The sequence below is a fragment of the Pyxicephalus adspersus genome, chromosome 1 (assembly GCF_032062135.1).
Source record: "Pyxicephalus adspersus chromosome 1, UCB_Pads_2.0, whole genome shotgun sequence".
Taxonomy (NCBI): Eukaryota; Metazoa; Chordata; class Amphibia; order Anura; family Pyxicephalidae; genus Pyxicephalus; species Pyxicephalus adspersus.
In genome coordinates, this window is record NC_092858.1 from 115,468,060 (window position 1) to 115,490,485 (window position 22,426).

Here is a 22,426-nt window from a genome sequence, read left to right on the forward strand (position 1 = left end):
CTTCTCCATTTCCCACTTGGGACAGCACTGCCCCCAAGCCTACCTCTGAGGCATCTGTTTGGACCAAAAACTCTTTCTTTAAGTCAGGGGCAAATAGCACTGGGCAATTACACAATGTTGCCTTCAAATCCTGAAAAGCCATTTCTGCCTCATGGGACCAAGTTATTGCCCCGGTTTTCAGACCTTTTGTGAGATCTGTGAGTGGGGTTGCTATGGTTGCAAAGTTAGAGACAAACCTGTGATAACATTCTTTGACACCTAAAAAGGCTCTCATCTGCTTTTTGTTCCTGGGACAGGGACACTTCTTAAAAGCTTCCGTTTTTGACAACTGGGGTTTAAATAACCCAGGTAGCAGGCCTCCTCCAACCCTATTGCACACTTTTTTGGGTTGCCTGTTGGGCCAGCCTTATAGATCAAATCCAGGACTGCCTGCACCCAGGGCAGATGACTTTCCCAGTCTGGAATAAAAATGACCAATTCGTCAGGTAGTCGGAGGTATACTTTTCATGTAGCTTAAGTATACAGTCCATCATCAGCTGGAAGATGGTTAGTGCCTGTCCTCTTCAAACATTAACCACTTGCCAATTGCCTCCAGGCGTGGAGAAACCGTTATTCTCTTTAGCCACGTCAGTTAAGGGTACCTGCCAGTAACACTTGGTGTGGTTTTGGGTAGTGATGTACCTGGCTGGTCCTAGCCTCATCCACCCTGGGCATGGGGTATGCATCAAGTTTGGAAACCTTGGTTAACTTCCTGAAGTCATTGCAAAAACACATACCCTCTTCCGTTTTTGGGACAAGGACAATGGGGCTGAACCACTCACTGTGGGACTCCTCAATCACATCCAACTCCAACATTCTTTCAACTTCTTTAGAGACTGCTTGACGTTGAGCCTCAGGAAACCTGTATGGTTTAATGTAAACTTTAACCCTGACCTCAGTCATGTTTAATAATTTTCGTCAGACCAGGTTGGTCTGAAAATTTTTGCCTATTTTGAATCAGAAGCTCCTTTGCTTCCTGTTTCTGACTCTTGGAGAGGGTCTTAGCTGCTTTCACTCCTGGGGTTTCTACCACTGCAGCTGTGCGGTGGGCAGATGAAGCCTCTCACTCTTTCCAGGCCTTAATCAGCCCTGCAGGCTGCTGCATTCTTCATCTCCAAACGCTGCTGATCTCTGCAAGTGACCTATTAAAACCCACAGTCAAAATGAAAGCACCTTCCTGCCCTATCCACCTTGATATTATCAAGTGACCTGGTATACCTACATTCATAACTAAACGCTGCTGATCTCCGCAAGTGACCCATTAAACCCAAATCTTAAAGGAAGGCACCGTTCTATCCTACCTACCTCGACATCATCAAGTGACCTGGTATACCTACACTCTCAAGGAAGATTTGGTCACATCTTACTTACCTTGATCCCTGCAATTTACCCTTCAAACCTAGATTCTAGAAGGAAGACACCTTCTATCCTACCTACTCCTACTAACATTTGCTGATGGATGCAAGGATCAATTCTCGCATGACTTAGCAGACTTCCCTTTACTCTTTAACTTCCCTTTAACAAAAACGTGCAAAAAAAGTGCTTAGTATTTCCAAGCGTATGTTCTGATAAGCACCTCAACACATCTTGGAAATATATAATTATATATTATATATAATAATAAAATATCAAATATTGGCATTATCACCAGCAGTGACTCTACATATACTCCCCTATGTGGGGCATGTTCCTAACTACGGACCGTTAAGAATGCATCATTATCTATCCCTGAGGATTATTGTGCGCCACAGCACGGTCATTTGAACGGTTACACGGTTACGTTAATAACCCATTGATGAAACTCACTATGTATAGTATGTACAAATATTCTGTTTTGTGAAATGTTAACAGGACAGAAGAAAAAATAATATTTGTTTATGTGTATTAGATGACTTATGTATCAAATAATCAATCGATACACTTCACTGCTTGCATGAAAAACCTCTGAGCCTCAAACCTCTTTCTTGTTCTCCACCCATTTACACTTAATCAAATTGACGTGATAAATCTGCTCTTTTCTACATCTACATGCTGTCTAATAGTCTGGACTAGTGGTTCAATGCAGAGTGCAAACAGGAGAGGGGACAATGGACACCCTTGGTGTGTGTCATTATGAATCCTAATTGGTTGGGAGGTAAAATGGGGAAACCTAACTACTGCTGTGAGACAATAATTAAGTGCATGAATGACCTGAAAGAAGGGTCCCCTGATGCCCATATGGGAAATGGTGCCGAACATAAATGGCCAACGGCCAAATCGATCTCCTTGTATTATCTCCCATCTGAATGCATGAAATAAAACCCACCTGGTCTTTATTTCATTAAAGTAAGTACCTCCCAAAACCTGTTGCCAAAATTCTCGAATTCTCTTTAAATTTGAGTTTAGTAAGGCATTAGGATGATAGCTTGTAGGATCTGCAGGATCCTGACCTGGCTTAAAGAAAACAGAGATATAAGAATGAAGTAAAGTTTGAGATAGTGACTCACCTTCAAGCATGCTGTTGTAAAGCAAGAGAAGATGGGGGAGAGGGAGAGGAGTAATTTCTATCTCCTCCAGGGTAATTAGGCTGTTAAGATTTTCAATAATTTTGTCTATGCAAGATAATCATCTATACGAGATTGTAAAGTTGGTCTACTATCTATTTGTGACTTATGGACCCTTAAGTACAGGTCTGATTAATATTCCCCAAATATCTGGGCAATAACTTGGGGGGTCACACTGAAGGGTCCAGTGTGATCTCTTATAGCCTGAGGTACTCCGAAGGCAACTGCTCCTCTAAGTTTATATTCTAGTATCTCCCCTCCAATTGAGTGTTACTTCCCCCACCTCCTATATTGTAAGCTCTTCGGGGCAGGGTCCTCTCCTCCTGTGTCACTAATCATGTGCCATTTTCAACCCCTATTTAATGTACAGCACTGCGTAATATGTTGGCGCTATATAAATCCTGTTTAATAATAATAATTCCAGTAATGTGTCTGCTTTGTTCCCTTTATTATAGAACTTGTGTAGCATGTACACCATGGCTTTTTGAATTTGGTTTAGGTCTAATTCTTTAAGTTTGCTCCTCAGTTCTTTGGTCCTACGAAGGGAAGAGATCGAAGGGGAAGCCTTCATAACCTTTTCAAGATCCCTCAGTGAAGCGGTTTGCTAATCCCACAACAGTTCTTTATTCCTCTTAAGTCTGAAGGATTCTTTGATGCAATGGCCTAGTATAACTGCCTTATAAAACACTGGTGTGGGCTGAATCATTGGAATGAATAGGAATTTTAAACATGGGCATTTGAGCACAGTCTATGTAGACTTAACCTTATAGAGGTGGTCACACTTGCTAATGATCAATGAATTCATGCATTTGATTCACAGCACCTGGCTGCTACATACCCTCCTAATTTCAATGGAAGTGGGAAAGCTGTAATTTACCACCATATATCAGTTTTATTTTTCACACATTGCTTCTGCATTTTGACTTTTGTTAAATAAATAATGACATGGTGTATTATGTCAGGATTTGTTGCTCCCCCTTTTAGGACCTGCTAAGGAACAGATGCTTATTTTTATGCCCTGATATGCAGAAGCTTACAATCATAACTGTATTGTATTTGTACAGTAGGCACATGCACCCTGCTCCCTAGCCAAGTCCTACCTTGTGTAGGATAAGACCATGAGACTTTTGTAACAGTACCCATTTTACCCATACAGTTTGTCTTTTATTGCAAAAGTGTCCCAGTTTTTTTAAGGCTTAAGCTTAGTTCACACAGACTGTTTCCCCAGCATTTAACCTGAGCATTTAAAAGCCCATGTCTGAAATTCATATGCATTCCAATAGGCTAGACTACACCAGGGACTTAGTAAGGGGCAAGTTTTTGAGTGTTTAAAATAACTCTCCTTGCTACCTTTTAAAATGTTTAACTGCCTGTAAAATCTAGTAAACTCACATAAACACTTCCACTGAAATCAATAGTAGCTTTAAGCTTAAGTTACATGGACTGTTCCCCAGCATTTCTCCTGAGTGTTTAAAAGCCTATGTTAGAAATTCCCATGCATTCAAATGGGCTAATGTATACAAGGGCGTTTTCTTGAGGTACGTTTTTGAGTGGTATAGATAACACTCCTTGCTACGTTTAAAAATGTAAAAAAACATGGGTAAACATGCCTATTGATGTTAATTAGGTCATTTTGGTATTGCAATAAATTCAATGGGAGCTTTCATTGACATTTTAGGTGTTTATAAATGCGAGAAAATGCCCTCATTGAAATCAATGTGCACGTTTAACCGCATTTTCAAGGTTTTCAATGTTGCAAGGAACTTTATCTATAACGCTGAAAAAACCTGTCTCAAGGAAATGTCCTGGTGTACATTAGCTCTTTGGAATGTATGGGAATTTCAAACATGGGCTTTTAAATGTTCAGGTTAAACACTGGGGAAACAGTGTAGACTAAGCCTTACATGCCAAACAGCTGATTGCCTTTTTGGCCTGTCATAAAAATCTATTTGTATACAAACATTATTCCTCTCATAAGAGATAAATACTTACCTGCCCACAACCAAATTGCATGGGTGATGGACCAGAGAGCTTAAAATCCTGCAAAAATATACTCTTGTAATGGGGATTAAGTGCATTTGCACAGAATTTTAAGTGTATAGCATAATGACATTTGGAATAAGGGGCAAGTGGTTTGTTTACCAATGCCTTTTAGGAAAGGTTCTCCGCTCCTACCGTTGGAGACTGGTTTGGTTCATCCTTTTGCACACAGTTTGTTTCCAGCAACAGTGGACTGTATTTAAAAAAAAAGGCACACAACATTGTTAAAATATTGCCTATGTAAGTTTGTTAGAAAGGGTCAAATGGTATATGCACTAAGGATTATCCTATAATTTACCCTAACAAATTTACCATTGCTAAAATTGAAATAAATTATTTTATAAAACAATTGCCACATAAAGGTACAACTAAGTTTTACCTCATTTGGAATTCTTTATTTGTTTCTAAACTCCTGGACTTTCCGTAGGTATGTGCCTCTCAGGCCTAGAATGTGCCACATCCCGCCCCCTTCCCAAAAAAACACGTTCACCAGGGAGAGAACCAAAATAATGATTGGAGGAATCTGTACAATAAGTATAATAAATGTGAGTATTTTCATCTAATCCAACATAAAAAAGTAATATCAGGTCAATGATAATTATGTCTTATAGCAAAAGATATGCTGATGTATGGCTTAGTATTACAGATGTTATTTATTTATTTAGGCTTTCATACTAATCCACTATACTTTCATGTGTTCCTTACAGGTCAAGAATTTGCAAACTGCCCCCACCTCAAGAAGAGTGGAGCAATTTCCTGCTGCTCCCGCAGATATGGTCTAGCAGCATCAAAAGTACAAAGAGAGGGCTTTTGTAGGCTGCCTTTCCGCTCAAAGACCTATTGTTCATTGTTTTCCTGCTGATTCTTTTGTTCATTGTTAGTAGGAAACACACCCAGGTTTAAAACACAAACATATACTTATAGAGTCCAGTATAACACAACACATTAAAAAAAAAAATATATATATATATATACTGTTTTCTTGTTGATATTTTCTAGGTGATTGACAGCATACAGAAAATGTGCAGCAATAAAAATGTTTCATAAAAGTCATAACTCACAATACGGTATTTTATAAAACTGAAGCGTACAACAATATACATATACACATCAAGAACCGTGCTGTGCAGAAACAAACTTGATAATCGTCAGTGTGTCCTATACGTTCACTTCGGTGACGGTGTAGTTTCTGGTAAATAAATGAACCTAGAACAGAAGGGGGCGCATGTCACATCCCAGCAGAACGTCACTCACGCCCTCAGGATCTCACAAGGAAAACAACAGATTCACGGCATGTATGCACTCTGAGCAGGTCACGACGCGACAATAATTCTTCCGTTAAGCTCACGCTTTTTATCTGAGGACGATAAGGCGACTCAAGCGTCTCCGAGCAGCAGAGACAGTCCTATCAGGAACGGTGAGTATGGCTCTCTACGGAACTGCCCATCTTTTATCATTACCGGTTGGTTGTTTTTAGTAATTTGTGCATTTACACTACGTTTGTGCCAACAAGTTTCTCCTTATTGCTTTTATCTTACCTAAGAATAATGAATTATATGGGCTCATTCCACATTTATATGAAACTTCAACTGTGGGCTCTGTGCAGGAGTCTAATACAGCTTCTATAATGAGAACTCCCCTGCCATCCCCTGGCTCACCTTATCCTCCTTCTACCTGGTGCCTAACCCTAAAGTTTAAAGGCAAAACTTTTCTTTTTTAGATTTTAATAAAGTGATGAGGTGTTAGCTTTTTTATTGCCAGGTGTATATTGAAAGTTGAACTAAATGTTCAACTAAAACTAAAAAAATGCAACCAGACAGGGACCAGCAATTTGCCTTCTGCAATAAAATAACCTTACCTGCCTAACTGCAATTGTTAAAATACACTGACCTATTTCCATTCTGTCCTGGGTGCTGCCGCCTTAAGCTGTGTACACACTTGCAACAATTATCGTTGGAAACAAATGACTAACAAGCGTTCCTCTGAAAATCAGTAAAAAAAAAAGTGCACAACGACTCCGATGAACGAGGATTGTCGCTGGAAACGAACGACCGTCCCGGCGGATCTGATTGGGCGACGATTAATCACAATCTATTGTGTGTACGGTCGTTCGGTGATTGTGGATGGTTCTGCGGTACAATTTCTCCTTTACATGTCACTTCCTGCGTCGTTCAAACGATCATATCTAGCGTGTACATTATTAGTGGGTTATATTTGAACGATCGTATCGTTACAGCATGTATAGAATCATAATACGATCAATTAAAATACCCAGGCATAATCGTTGATCTGTCGTTAGTTGTTTGTTTTCTAGCGACAATTATTGAAGGTTTGTACCTAGCTTTACTCTTTCTTCCCTTGCAGAATGCCAATCCTCGGCCATCTTGATTAGCCTGGCTAGGATGATGTAACTCCCACACATTTTCTCAGGAGTTCATTTAGTCCTAGCAGCTCAGAGGGATGCCAGGATTTTTTTTTTTTTATAGATAGTGATCAGGGTGGTAAGTATGCTTTTTTTTGACTGTCCTTTTCTGCAATAAAGACCTGCTCACTTGCAGAATTTGCAAACAGAACTATTTAGTTCCATTTTATTAAATGGGGTTAAGCAGTTCATTTAGGATCTAAGTGAATTTTAAACTTGTAGGGCAGTTTTAACTGTGGCTTTGATAAAAATTCCATTTGCAATTCATACCCAATCACATGCTATGATTTGTAGGAAATTAGTGTCAAAGCTTCATCTCGTTTCACTAAAACTTGGGGGGGGGGGAGGGAATTCCCTTGCAATGTATTCATTTTCTAAACAGCCTGTATTCTATAGTAAATCAACTCTATAGCCCTGCTTTATCAATAGAATACACATACGCTCGCGCCGGTCAGGAAGCTCTATTCCAAACATGGTATAATACATGTATTAAGGAACATTTAGTGATTTCACTTGTGTATGCATGTCAAAATACATTTAAATGTATAGAAATACATATTCATTTTCCTTTGTACTATTTTTAACTGGACTGATTAATCAGTCGGTTAATCAAGTAAGTTTGCTTGGATGGTATGCATTGATGTGATTTTTTGTAATCCTCAATATTGTTAGTTTCATCTGTTGCTGCAATGTTTTTGTGCCTGGTTTGTAATGCCAGTTTCTGTAGTTTAGCAATTCTTCAGCAATGTGTTGTCATTTTTTCCATAAGTATTGAGTACAAATGTCTGCATGGTTTCCACACCAAACTCCTACTTGACCCCCCTCATTGCCTTTGTCCCATATTGGTATTTGAATGTATTATGTACATAATCCTTTTCTGAATAAATTGTCATGGTTTTTATTTCTCTTTTTTTTTTTTTTTAACAGTCTGACATTTGCACTCATGTTGATTTGAAACCACACAACTCCTCTGTTCATTTGTTGTAGTGTTATAGGTTTGTTGTCATTGTGCTGTGCTGCCTGATCTTACCCCTGTTGTATACAAACACACTTCCACTTGTTGTCCAAACTGGTTGTGAATTAGTTGTCCAGCTGAGTTGCATACTCATTCTAACACACCTGATGGTGATGGAAGGAGGTCCAGGTTCCAAGCACAACATCAAAGCTCATTGATTGCCAAGCTCACAAGCAGGGTCAGGCACTCTTAGAAATGAACAGATGTTGTGTTGTTGCTTAACTTAATGCTCATAAATACTGGCATGTATGCATTATTTAGGTGTTTACACAAAACAAATAGTACTAGTATATCAAAGTTCCAGGGACAACTCCACTTTGTGCCAAACATTATCTTGCTTTTCCATCGCTTCAGGATGTTTCTGCTAGTTTCAATGGCATTGTAGATCTCAGCCCACTATATATATTGACTTATTCACCTCAGATTGGTAGTGGAAGCACATAAGGTGGATTCTTCCTTTACCAGCAGCAATATCATCCATGAATGTTGCTTTTGGAGAAGCTCATGACATCAGAAATCATTGAAACAAATGGGCAATCTTTTGAAGCATGTGCAGCAATATGGTCCAAAAAGCCCTCTTTGCCTATTTCTTCCTATATTTCTCTCTTCTATGTATATGTACACACATCTAAATGCATAGATACAGGTTTGGCTTTATGTGCACTCACGTCTATCCATGCATGAGTTCACATGAAGCAATATAAACAAAAAAATAAAAACTTACCTGAATGAGGACTGTGCAAAAGTGCAGTGCATTTTTCAACTGATAAAACAGTTCAGACGCACATAGCAGGTCCGCGTTGACGCACAACTATGCGCTACATACTCCTGAAGTTTGGCGCACTACCATGCACATCAAACAACTGAGTTTTAACAAGACACTTGTGCTGTTTTTAGCCTTGCAAATAATTCAGAGAAAGGAACAGCTTAAAAACAATCACATGGACTTTTTTAACTGTATGTCCTGGGAGATAGGAAAGGAGATCACATAACAACCCCCCCAAAACAAACAACAATTTACAAACAACTTTATTCAAAAGAAACATTTGCTAAAAGGTCACAATAAAATATAAAACAAATCATAAACAAAAAAAACAAAAAAAAAACATCACTAAATGACAAAAAAATTGAAAAGAACAAACAAAACACATGTAAACCCACAGTTCCATGTAAAGCAAAAATATTTCAAAAATGGACCAACAAATATTGCATTAAAAAAATACTTACCAAACCAATATGGAATTTTGACCTATCAAGGGTGGAAAACTGGATTAGAAAAAAATATGCAGGACAAGCATTTCAAAGTGGTAATAAAGGCAGATATATACAATCAAACAATATGGCCACAAACACAATACCATAGCATTAACAATGACTTCAAAATTGCAAAATAGACATTGAAACATTAAAAAAAGCAGCTTTTGTGCTAAAGGGTAAACAAAGTATCAAATGCAGCAACATAGATTAATTAGGATAACACACAAAACAACAGCCCCTCCAAGACAAAAGGAAAAAGCAAGTTAAACCACATCCTTATATATGCTCAAATTTAAGCACACAGGTGATAGAAATTCACTTTCAATTAGCAATTGCGCAGTCTGTCAAAATTGGCTTTGTTTTTTTTTGCAATTGGACATTCCATATTCATTTATTGATACGTCCTTTAGATTTGTACACCAGTAAACAGATATTCAATTAAATTAAAACTAAAATAAAGTTGATTTAATGATTTTAAGGATTTAAGGATTTTAAGGATTTAAGGATTTAATGTTAAAAGAATTTTCTGTGTGTGTGTGTGTATGTATATATATATATATATATATATATATATATAACAGATACATATTTTTTTATTTATTTTTATTATACCTATAGTAATTACAAATATATATATATATATATATATATAATTTATATTTACACACACATATACATATATATCTATTGAAGCAAACAAGAAAGTTTGTATGCTTGTGACTTTTGTGGGAAAATCTAGTCCGATGGCAAAGCCGAGGTTTAGCCTGCAGAAAGTCGCATTATTTACCCCCTGGCGGCTCCTCCGATCAGGCATAGTAAGCGTTTAGACAGGCGCCTATGTACATTTTTTTTAGGACTAATGTGTGCCATTAGAAAGAATGTTTTTTTTAGGGGAACAGTGAGTTTAATGCAAGCTCGCCAGTGTGAAACTGCCGGGGCTGCGCATATCCATCAGAGAGATCGCTTCAGCTGATGACTTCCGTGCGAGTACGCCAGCATCTCGGATTTGGTTGATAAATTGATCAAAGGCCTCTGATTTTGGATCGCGAATACGCGAGCAAGCTTCCAACACCTTTTTTTTAATATTCCCATTTTTCCCTTTCTATAAAGAAATAGCACAAATTTGATACATTTCTCCTTATCTTTTGATTTGAAACAGAATGTGCAGTGTTCCCATTGCATTTGTTTGTATGGAAATAAAAGCTATTGTAAGGATTTGATCCTTAATCCCTAGTATGCGATAAGTAGACCCAACACCTGTTAGGAGATGCCTATCTGTCTGGCAATCCCTAGCTGGGAGCCATCGCAGTATGAAACATAGTTTATTCTGTCCAGCGATTTCATTTGCAGCAGCAAGGAGAACTAAGACAAAGCAGCATCCCCCACTTCCCTTTAGCCGTGCAGCCTGATGTATTTTATTAACATCCCTAACACCGCTATGTGAGGCTGTGGACAACTGAAGGAGATTTTAAGGGCAAATCAGTTCCTGTGCTGTCATTGGCTGCTGAGCCTCTTTAAAACCTCTCTGGTCCTGTCACCAGTGCCTGTTGGAGTGTTTAGCTGGGCTAATCTGTGCTGGAGAGACATTTATCTGATTTACTGTTGCTGATTTTGCCTGTTTGTGACCCTGTGAGTTTTTGCTGCTTAGACTGACCTTTTTCCTGTGACCCTGACTCTTCTTGTGTGTTGCCACTGTGTAGTTCGATTGGTGGACAGATTATCTGTGTATGACCTCTGGTCTGTATTCTGGACTTGTCTCTGTTGGAATCTTGGTACTGCTTTATCTGTGGGCCCCGGGTCCTTTGCCAACCCTTCCCCAGTCCTGGGGGCAACCGTGTGCTGGGAAATGCAACACTCCCGTGGCTGTGCAGGGGGTTGCTATAGGTGAAAAGTGTGGTGTTAGATTGAGGGACTGGTGTTTGAGACTACTTGTCCTGGACCTGGACCAGGGCCTTACAACACTATAGTATGAGAAACATCCTTATATCATAAAGCATTCGCCACCATACTGTCTGCGGTCCCCTAGACTTAAAAAGAACAATTTTGCTTTCATTAGACAAAATGTTGCTCTGTTTCTCTTTTCGGCCAGTTGGTTTGTTCTTTGGCAATTTGTAACCTCTTCAGTAGGTCTTTTTTTTTCAATGTTGGGACTTTGTGAGGGCTTCTTGCTGATAGCTTGGCTTTGCATAGGCATCTTCTAATTGCAACAGTACCCACAGGTAACTTTAGATCTTCTTTGATTTGCCTGTTGCTGATCATTGACTGAGTCTTTGTCATTTTTGCTATTCTTCTATCCAATCGAATGGTAGTTTTCCATTTACTTTCAGGTATTTGTTACCCTTTAAAAGCTTTTGAGATTATTTTTAGCTGACCAGCCTGTCAATTTCTGCACTTCCATATATGTTTTCCCCTTCAATCAAGTTTTTAATCAAAGTATTCCATTCTGAACAATGTCTGGAATGACCCATTAGGATTTTCATAGAGAAATACACAATACCCAGCATGTACAACATTTGCTGCCTTCCTTCCTTCCTTAATTAAGGGCCAATTTTTCGCAGAATGAATGACCTGACTAATTGAACTTCACACTGCTATTTTTTTTGAATGGCCTAATATTCCCTTTTCTTCACTTTTTGTAAAGGAATAACACACAATTTAATAAAAATGTTATTCTTGTTTTGATTTGAAAAAGAATCTGCAGTGTTTCCAAAGCATTTGCATGTATGTAAAAGCTTTTTTAAACACACTGCTATTATTCTGAACACAACTGTATGTTGATATAAAATCCTAAAACACACCTATCCAATAAACCAATTAGGGGATTTTTTTGTGTGTCTATGACTGTTGTTTTAATATGCATTTAATATGAATTATCTTAAGCAGTAGCCATGGAGGAATACAGGTGCATCTCAATAAATTAAAATATCGTTGAAAAGGTAATGTATGGGGGACCCAAAAATGCAGATTAGCTGAAAGCCGCTATCAAAGCATCGTGGGCTTTCATAATACCTCAGCATTGCCACAGGCTGCCCGTCTCCATGCCACGCCACATTAATGCAGTAATTTATGCAAAAGAGTCCTTACCAGGTATTGTGTATTGTGTTGAGTGTGTACATGGACAAAATTTTCAGTAGACCAACATTTCTGTATAAAAAAACATTTTTTTCTTGGTCCTATGAAATAATCTTTACTGAAATGCTGAATTTTGTTTTTTCATTACCTGTAGGTCATTACCATAATAACCAGCAAAATGGAAAGAAATAAAAGCTTGAAATATACCATATAATGAATCTATATATTATATGAATTTCACTTTTTGAATTAAATTACTGAAATAAGTTACCTTTTTACATGATATTCCACTTTATTGAGTTGCACCTGTATACTAGGAAGAGTAGCAGGATATTACATAATTCAATGAAAGAATATTAAGGCTGCCAAGTTAAACATTGGGAAAAAATGTTGTTTAATGTACATAATCCAATAAATATAAAGCTAAAAACAAAATTTGTAGTTCTAATTTGTAGTTCTAGATTCATAGTGGATATTGTATAGAATTGTTTATAGACCTCTAAAGCTGCGTACACACTTGCAATTTTTGTCGTTGGAAGGGATCTTTCACGATCCTTTCCAACGACAAGGGGCTGCAAGATGCATGAACGGTGCTGTACATACAGCACCGTTCATGCTCTATGGAGAGGGGAGGGGGGAGAGCGACGGAGCGGCACCCTGCTGCGCGCTCTCCCCCTTCCCTTTCATTACGATCGGCTGTCGTCCATCGTCCGTGGATCCGGCAGGTCGGTCGTCCGGACGATGGACGACACCGACTGTACACACGGAAGATTTTTGCCCGATAATTGGCCGATGCCGATTATCGGGCGATAAAAATCTGCCGTGTGTACGTAGCTTTAGGCCTGGCAGGATTTTCCATGGCTTTGTCTGCTTTTGTCTTAATTCTGAGTGAATCTGTTATACCATTTGGGAGGCCACTTTAACGTGCAATAACTGCTAATAGATCAGGCCCCTTTATTTGTAATTATAGCATATTTGTATAATTTTGTTGTATTTGTTATATATTTCTCAGTCTTCTTGAAATTGAGAATTTGATTTTGAATATGAATTCTAATTTTGGAATTGTGGTCTTGCTGTTTTGTTTTACACTTGCCTTTTTACCTCACCATCTTTATTAAGAGGCTGATGTTAATCTGTTTAGGATTTTAAAGGTAGAAGATACATCCTAAAGGTTTATAGGGTGTATCCCCTATGTTTACTTACTCTCCCATGCTCTTGCTCCCGCTATTGTCCCTTAACTATTGCCTTTCAAAATCACAGCCTTGAATTGCTAGTTATTGCATTGTGAGAGTGGCTGTCAAAATGCAGCTACTCCAATGTAAAATGATACTTGCCAATAACTTGTGCTTGCCATTAATTAATAAAGTGCAACAATGCATGTTACATTATAATTACTAATAATGCTGAATTCAAAGTTAAAAAAATATGTGACTAGGCAGGTCCTTCATCACCTGTCGTTTCTGCAAAAAATTAACATACCCTCCTGACAATTTTATTTATATACATCCACTTGTTCTTGCTCAGTTGTGGTCACCACCATCTTCATACACTTCACTTTAAAGTTATATGTAAAATAATAGGGTGAAAGAAACTAAATGCTGAAGTAAACACATACAGCAAAGGTCTAAATAAAAAAAAAAAATAAAAAAGAGGTTTTGTCAATAGAAAATAAACAGACTTTTCATCATGATCTTACCCTACCAGTTTAGTAAAACCTGTTGTTAACTGTAAAAATTAACACAAGAATATTGTGCTGTTTATGAATAAAGTTTCTAAAACAATTTTCCTATTCATTTTCCAGATGCTCAGTATTCACAGAAGTTTTGCAGAAAAAATAATTGTAATAACCAAATAATAAATTCTGAAACATAATTGCTCCTTTTACAATTTCAATATAAATGCAATTGCCTGCTCTTATAATAAGAATAATAATAAGTATTCTATTTTGTATTGAAGTCCAGACAGATATTACAAGACACCACACCACCAAGTTATGAAAAAAAAAAAAGTACCTTATATACATGAATATACACTGATCGGATATAAACTAAGGTACTTATTTTTAACTGAAAATACTAGAAAATGCTTTGATTTGAGTAAAAACTTAGGACACAAAATGCATAATACAACCATTGTGTGATAGTTTAAAATGCCTATGTAATAAAGCAAGAATGTAAATGGGCTAAGCCTGGATTTTGTTTTAATTACCTTTTTACAGGTTAAAGTATTTTGTACTTTTAAGTTGGTTGTGATGGGTCATTTGATCTCATATGACCTTTTGTATATCATTGTTGGCCACCAATGGTACTGTGTAAAGTGTGTAATAAACTCATGTCCCATGTCTCACACAGTGCAATCTAGTGCTGAGACCAGTTTTAACCAAGATTCTTTTTCTAATGTGATTTTTAGGGGAAAAAAAGTCTTGGTAAATCCTCAGGTTTATATTGTAAATATGTGACTTATGTTTTTGTGTGATGTGTGAATTTCTGCCTTATGTTAATACCATTAGAGGGATGCAGAAAGTTTAGCATTGAGTTTTTTTGGGGAAGTTGTTTATTATATACTTTTTGCTTCAGGTATGCAGAATATATGGTGAATTTGATCCAGTAAATGTAAACCAAAAAGACTGTGTAAGGGTGAGTGTAAGGTTGTGGATAGTACACTAGAAAGGATGTTTTGATAAGTTTATGCACCTTTGTTTATTACAGTATGTCTAAGGGGATGCCCGTTTCTGCCACAAGGAACTTCACAAAAAAGGAGGAAAATGATGAGGAGGACACTATGCAACAGACCAGCGATTCAGACCCCATAAAACAGGACTTTTCCCCTCAGGTGAGAAAAAAACACATTATTCAAAATATTGATGGTTTTTTGTAAGCTACCTGAGTTTGGTTCCAGCCAAAGTCAGGTGACTTTAATTATTAAAAGCAACATGCTAAAAATAAAAATACCAGGCAATTTGATAGCGGTTACACAACTTGTTTCCTGTACTGTTCATTAGGAAGATGGATAAACAGGCTTTTAAAAAAACAACCAAAATACAGAGGGAAGTTTGTATCTAGTAGCCAAAATATGCACACTCATTACCTTCATCATGGGTTCTCAGGTCTGGTCCTATACACACATGCTGCAGAGTACAAAAAATGATCTGTATGTTTCTTAAGATTGGTCCCTGACCACTTCCCACCAAATATGAACCTTTTACATGGTTGTTGAACATGATAAATGTCATGATGCATAGGTGTAAACAATTGTTTGTAGTAGCATATAGTATTCTGGAGTGAACATGCTATGGCTGGGGTGTTCCCAGTTCCATGGCCAATTCAGGTGAGATGAGCGTTAGTTATACTTTTGTTTTACCATAACTTTGTATCTTTTTCTTTTAGGCATGCAGGGCTTTGGTTGAGTAATTGGTGGGGTAATGGATGGCTTTTAGCTTTATGTGTGTAATTATTCTGTTGGTGTGCTGCCATTTATTTTTATCTGGAGCTGATGCACCCACTTTTTCTGCTCAGACCAGGGGGATGCTGTAAGGCATCGTAAACACATACATTAACATTTTTCCAAAATGCCAAAACACACAAAATCCAGAGGTATTAGTTTGTAATTGGTTATAATATGTAAACTGTAGAATGTTAGTATCAGAATCCCCATGTATTTCCTTGGCTTGAGACATGGGTTTAAATTAACTGGTTGGCCAGTAAAACTTTGTACACTTAGTACATTGTATATAGTATTGTATGTTTAGTTGGGCTGTCTTTAGCTTTGATTAAGGCATTCTCACTGTGTTATTTTTAATGGATAATGGCTTATGGAATGTCATAACATTTATTTCTGTTGCATTGCACACATTTTTCACCAATTTTAATTTTAAGAAAATTGTTCTACTACATAGTGTCTTCTTCAGATCATGTTAAATATTCTCAGTGAAGTAAGGACTTGGACTATGGTGGCCAATCCATGTGTAAAAAAATGTGTCACCACACATACAATTTGAGGCCAATGAATCCAGGCTTTGTCATCTTGCCTTATGCCTGTAACATCAAGGAAAAAAAGCTATTGATGGAAAAAACATACTAAATAGAGAAAAAGCAGTGTTATATGCTTTATGGTTGGTAAAAGATGCCAATATTACTGAAATCACCACCTCATCCTGTGCTTTCATTTTTCAGAGCTGATGGGTTCCTGAAATGGTCTGAAAGGGCCAGAAGCTGTGTCAGTACCTTGTTGCAGCTTGAGCCAGTACTAGCCAACAGGGTCACTAACAATCTGCTGGTCTCTTGTTGGGTGGCATTGGCCTGCTGGTGTGCTTGCTGCAGGGCTGCAGTATTTTGTATCAAGGCATTTCAAATGTCACACAAAAATGTTCGTTCCTTTAAAAGCTATTTTAAGAGTTGTTGTTAATCAAATTAGGATTATATAACTATTAATTTATAAGTATAGTTTTTTTTTTATAGGAGATTTCTTGTCGGGCAGAACATGTAATCAATACACCTGTGTCAGATGAGCATCCCCAGAGTGTGCAAATCAGCAGAACAGTGAGAGATGGTAAGATTCTGAGGTACAAGTTTTTTTCACACTGTTTTTGTAAATGGAAGTGGGTGGTTGCCAGCTCTTTTTTTTGCTAATTCAATGACTAATATAAATACAATATATGTAGTGAACATGCTTTTATAATTAACTTCATAACTCACACCAAGAACAAAATAGTGCACATGTCCTTTTTTTAAATTGTGATTTTTGTAAATGTTACAATAAAAATGATTAAAAACAAAAAACAGGAACAGCTTGTACAGCTGTGATTAACATACAGACAATATAAATATATTGTGAAATCAGCAGTATAGTTTGGTAAATTAACAAAAAATATTTTCTTTGTATTTTGGTTAGAGTGAGTAAGACCACCTGTATTGTTCACGTGTTCTGTTGTACAACAACTTACAACAGTTTCACTTGGCAGAAAGTAAGAGGCCTGGGCTTTAGATAAATCGGTATCCTGGGCAAGAGTTATTTGGGGAGCCTCTTAAATGCAGTACTGCTGGCTCTCTGACAGGATCCAGTAACAAAATACCATGCTCCTTTATGTCTACCTTTATGATTTAAATCTTCTAACAGATTTTAGGGATCAGAGTTATTTGTAGATCATAATGCTAGAGGATGTATTGCTGTAGGATTTTTTTCTGTAGTGTTTCTAAAAGTAAACCTAACGCCATTTTAAAATTAAACATATGCCCAGATAGATGTATAGCTGAATTATCAGCCTGAAAATATAACAGAACAATGATCATGATCAAGTTAAAATAAAGATGCCATATTGAATAGTACCTTTACTATTGCCCCATACTTCTGTGGGTTCTCTATTCAGCCTAAATGCATAAGATTCCTTTATCTGTCAATGTGGTGTTTTCGAAATGTGCCCTTTTTGTGTTTTAGCAGGCATCTTGAAGCCTTTGCAAAAAATACTGCTGATAATATATGGTTCCTGAATGCAGATAAGATCTCCGATTTAGTGGGGATAAGTAACAACTACTGAATCCAGTGTCTGATCACACCTTTTTTTAAAAACATTTTTTATTTATTTTCTCAGAAAACATTGGCATTACAGTACAAAAACAATATGAGCGTCAAACAGTGTGGGTGAAGTCTTGAACAAACCTAATGTGAGAAAGTATCACCCCTTTTAGACTATAACAACAATAGCATGTGAGATGGGGGTAAAAGGGAAAGATAGATGAGGGGTAAAAGGGAAGGATAGAGAGGGGTCAAAAAGGGTATGAGGGTAGGGTATAGGAGTGGGTGTCTGATCACACTTTAAGGGCTCCAAAATCTGCAGTCATGGTGATGTCTGGTTTACATTTTGCACCAGCATTTTCAATTCTGAAATTTTTAAGTGTGTCTTGAAAGGCCTGGTGCACCAAGCCCAGGATTTGGTCATTATTAGTTTGCTTAAAACTAGGGCCTCAAAGAAGCAACTCTTACATGCCAGATTTCCATGGTTAACCCTGCCAGAGCAAGCCTAACATTCTTGCTGAGGAAGAAATATTAAATTTAAGTAACTACATTGCATCATTAGTGGTGTACCATGAGAGTGCACCACCTATCTTCTCCAACTAGGCTGATCCTTTATGGGGTTTGGCTTAAAATGACCCATTACTATACAATAAACATAAAGTACCTCACTCCGCAGTGATAACAGAAACAATAGATAAAACACACCTTCACCAGGGCCTCCAGGCTTGAATGCATAGGAAAGGTCCTCAGTCAGTCACAACGGTCAGTGAATTCCAATGTAGCCATATGGAGAGGGGTCAGTGATGGGGCAGGAGTGGGTTACTCAGAGATTTCGTCCGTAATTGGAGCAAAATTGAACTATTCAGTCCAGTGCAACTATAGAGAGACTGCACCCACTGACCCACCTCCTCATGCACCTAAGCCATTGAACACTTTGCTAATTAGAGCAGCCTAGGATTCCCTATAGTAGTATATTTATATATGGCACCTTCTTCCCTATGGTAGTATATTTATTTATGACTCCCATAGCTCAAAAAAATGTTGTGTCTTTGTGAAATCTTTGTGAATTGTGGCTTCCACCCAATCCATTTGGAAAACATGTCTCAGCTTTGCTAAAAATAGATTCAAGGTAGGGGGGTCTGCACTTATCCATTTATGCAGAATCGCCTTCTTGGCCACCATTGATATAATCATAAGGAGTCTACCACATCCCCTGGCTACCTGGACCTGTTCAGACAAAACTCCAAACAGAGCCCAGTTAGAAGTAAGCAGGAAAAATGTTACCAGGTGGTTCAGTGCGAACCGCACCATCAATCTCCAAAATCTTTTAATTAAAGGACATCCCCAGAACCTATGAAATGAATCTGCCTCAGTTGCACCACATTTCAAACAATGGGACGTCTCTCATGCCATCTACTTAGGCCCGTACTCCTCTTCTCATAATTAAGTGTGGGTTTGTGAGTCAGATAAACTTCTGTTATAGCTTTCTTTTCTGGATTAACAGTTTGTTTAGGGCATTGGTCCAATCTTTGCCTGAAAATCTCTGTGATATTGTAGACACAAAGGAGTGGATTTGATGGTATGCAGAAACCTCCTTTTCCAAAAAGGATAAAGAGACACTGCAGCTACACGAGAAATGGGTTTCTTGGAATATTAGTGAAGGATTTAACTGTCAGTTGTCTTATTACCCGTCTCTCCTCTACCGATCTGCCCTGGATTACCAACAGCAGATCTGGGTTGTGAGCTATCGGGAGGTAGAGGGTAGAGTGGCTGTTTAGTTGAAAAAAAACCCTCATTTTGTTCCACGCTTGCCAGCCTGAATATAAAAGGTGGGTTTGTTATCACCTCAGCTGAGAGCAACTCCTTGTATAGATGCAACATATATTTAAGGGCATATTTTGGGATCATTTGCTGCTCCAAGAACGTGTCAGCATAGTCTCTTGTGTCATGCAACCAATCCCTAAGGTTTCTCTTAAGAGGAGCCCAGTTATACAATTCTACATCAGGGTGAACATGAAATGCATGTTCACCCGTGCGCTCTTGCTTCCCCAAACAAAAGAACAAAATAATCTGTATAATTCTTTGAGATCTGGTTGGCATCTTAATCAGACTCACTCTGCCCAGATAGGAAAGAGTAAATGAAGACCATTTGTGTAATTAAGTCTTAACAAAACGCCAGAACGGCTTGACATTGGCATTGTATAGTTTGGTCGGATTTTAAGTGATTTGGACTCCCAGGTATTGCAGTTTCTTCTTGCACCAAACTACAGGATATAAAGAACCCCATGCAGGTCTAACACAATTGGTCAAGTATAGGACTTTAGATTTATCCAAATTGATTGAGTACATGGATACTGAGCCATACTGGGTAAAAAGATTCAGTATGGCCGGGAGGCTAGTCTTTGGGTCAGTAATATAAAGTAATAAATCCTCTGCAAATGGCGTTATTTTCACCCTTTTAATACCTATTTGTATGCCCAGAAAATCCGGGTAATACTCGAGAAGTCTCAGCAGTGGGACTAAAGCCAGATTAAACAACAGTGGCAAAAGTGGGCATCCCTGGCGGGTACCTTTGCTCATCTCCACTTGAGAAGACAGTGTACCGTTAATAAACAATCGTGTTTGCGGTGAGCTATAAAGATAGCAATAAAGATTGGTTAAAAGCTGGGAAATTACGGCCAAACACCCATTGAGCCAGCACTGCATGCAAAAGTGGCCATTCTACCTTATCAAAGGCCTTCTCAGCATCTAAACAATAGCATTGTTTTAGGGGAATTGGGGGCAGATGATGCAATGGCCGTGCGGACGCCTATAGTAGAATCTTTACCCCAAACAAATCCCAATTGGTGTTTGGTAAGCTGGGAGGGCAAAAAGTTTTGAAGCCTGTTGGCCATTAACTTTGCCAAAATTTTAAAATCGCAGTTTAAAAGCGATATCGGCCTATAGGACAAAACCAAAGTTGAGTCTCTACCTTCTTTAGGTATAAGTATCGTATGTGCCTTGTTAAACTCAGGAAATGGAGATTGTTGTTGAAGAATGGTGTTATACATCTCGGTCAGGAGGGGTTTTACTTCATCTTAAAGCAGTTTAAAAAATTTGGGGAGTCTAGCCTTAGTCAGCAGATTGTCCAATAACACTGGTTGTACAGGTTGAGCTGAATACAATTGTCCATAATAGTTCTCAAAAATCTCAATAATTTCCGTTGAAGAATTGTGAGCCGTACGGGTCATGGGATCAATTACCTTAAAAATATAGCATGTGGGCCCATTGGGTTTGGTCAGCTTTGCCAGAAATAAGCCCACTTTATTGCCCCACCTGTAAAATTTATGTTTTTGTTACTTAAGTTGTGTCGCTACTCTGGAGGAGATATAAGTGTTAAAACAGGTAACAGCCTCCTGCCATTTCAATTTTGCAGCCTGTGAGCCAGTACCTAAAAAATACGCCCTAGCAACCTTGCTCTGTAACTCTGCGTATACCTTGAGATGGTCTCTGTGTCTTCAGTTTAGTATAGTCCATGAGATAACCTCTCATGACCGCTTTCAAAGTACGCAAGAGCAGTATGGATGTATCTCAATGCCCAGGATTGTCATCAAGACCATTGGCCCTATTAAAAATGTTGGGAACATTTTTTGAGATCCTATTAAAATTTTGAGATCCTATTAAAAATGTTGGGAATCTCCATTGGAATGTCCTGTTTTTGCACTGGGGAAGATCTAAAACCAAAACTACAGGAACATGATCGGAAATAGTAAAATCCGCCATTGATGCCTCAGAAACTCTTGAATGAAGAGATTCATCAATCAAAATATAATCAATTCTCGAAAAAGACATATGGCCCTTAGAGTAACCAATGTAACTTTTTTCATTAGGGTTAAGAAGCCTCCAGGCATCAACCAAAGTAGTCTGGGTCAATAAACGATGAATTCCCACTGAGATAGTCCCCGGTGGACTTTGAGCCAAACTTGAATGGTCTAGAACAGGGTCCACTATGGCATTAATGTCCCTGGCCACTATCGCATCGAAGATAATTTTCTTCTAAATTTTTGTGTGAGATGCGTAAAATAAATTTGAGTTACAATTGGGGGCATAAATGGAGCATAATGAATACCTTGCCCTGCCAGTTCCAGCACTATCACCGCATATCTACTCTCCTCATCCAATAGTGTAGAAATAATCTTATAGGGAAGGTTTTTGTTCAGGAGAATAGCCACTCCTCTTTTTTTAGTAACATAGGTGGTGGCAATCGTTTCACCAATCCATGTGTCACACAAAGTTGCAGCGTCACCTGTTTTCCAGTGAGTTTCCTGTAGAAACACAATATCTGTTTTTTGACATTTTAAATGTGTCAGTATTTTTTTACGTTTTTGGGAAAAGCAATCCCAATCCCAGCCAGTAGAGGTCGCTCAAATTCAACAACAAATCAGTTGTCATTCTGCACACAAATACCAAAATTACAAAATCTGTATCTCTTATCATAACAAAAACCTGAAGTGCAAAAAAACATTTATACAACACATTTACTTATAC

The 22,426-nt window shown here is 38.0% G+C and overlaps 1 protein-coding gene across 3 annotated transcripts in view; it reads left to right on the plus strand.

Moving 5' to 3' along the window:
* The first annotated feature begins 5,876 nt into the window (after positions 1-5,876).
* SOX13 (SRY-box transcription factor 13) overlaps positions 5,877-22,426 on the plus strand; it is a 62,702-nt gene continuing 46,152 nt past the window's right edge. The window contains exons 1-3 of one of the 3 annotated variants that reach the window (XM_072424568.1): positions 5,877-6,039; positions 15,097-15,220; positions 16,846-16,949. Coding sequence is in view for 2 of the 3 variants with exons in the window: in XM_072424546.1 (XP_072280647.1) it covers positions 14,382-14,440; positions 15,097-15,220; positions 16,846-16,936 (274 nt within the window). In the remaining variant the exon portion in view is untranslated. Of the gene's footprint in view, positions 6,040-14,366; positions 14,441-15,096; positions 15,221-16,845; positions 16,950-22,426 lie in introns of those variants that run through there. The other 2 variants (XM_072424557.1, XM_072424546.1) reach the window with 2 other exon arrangements.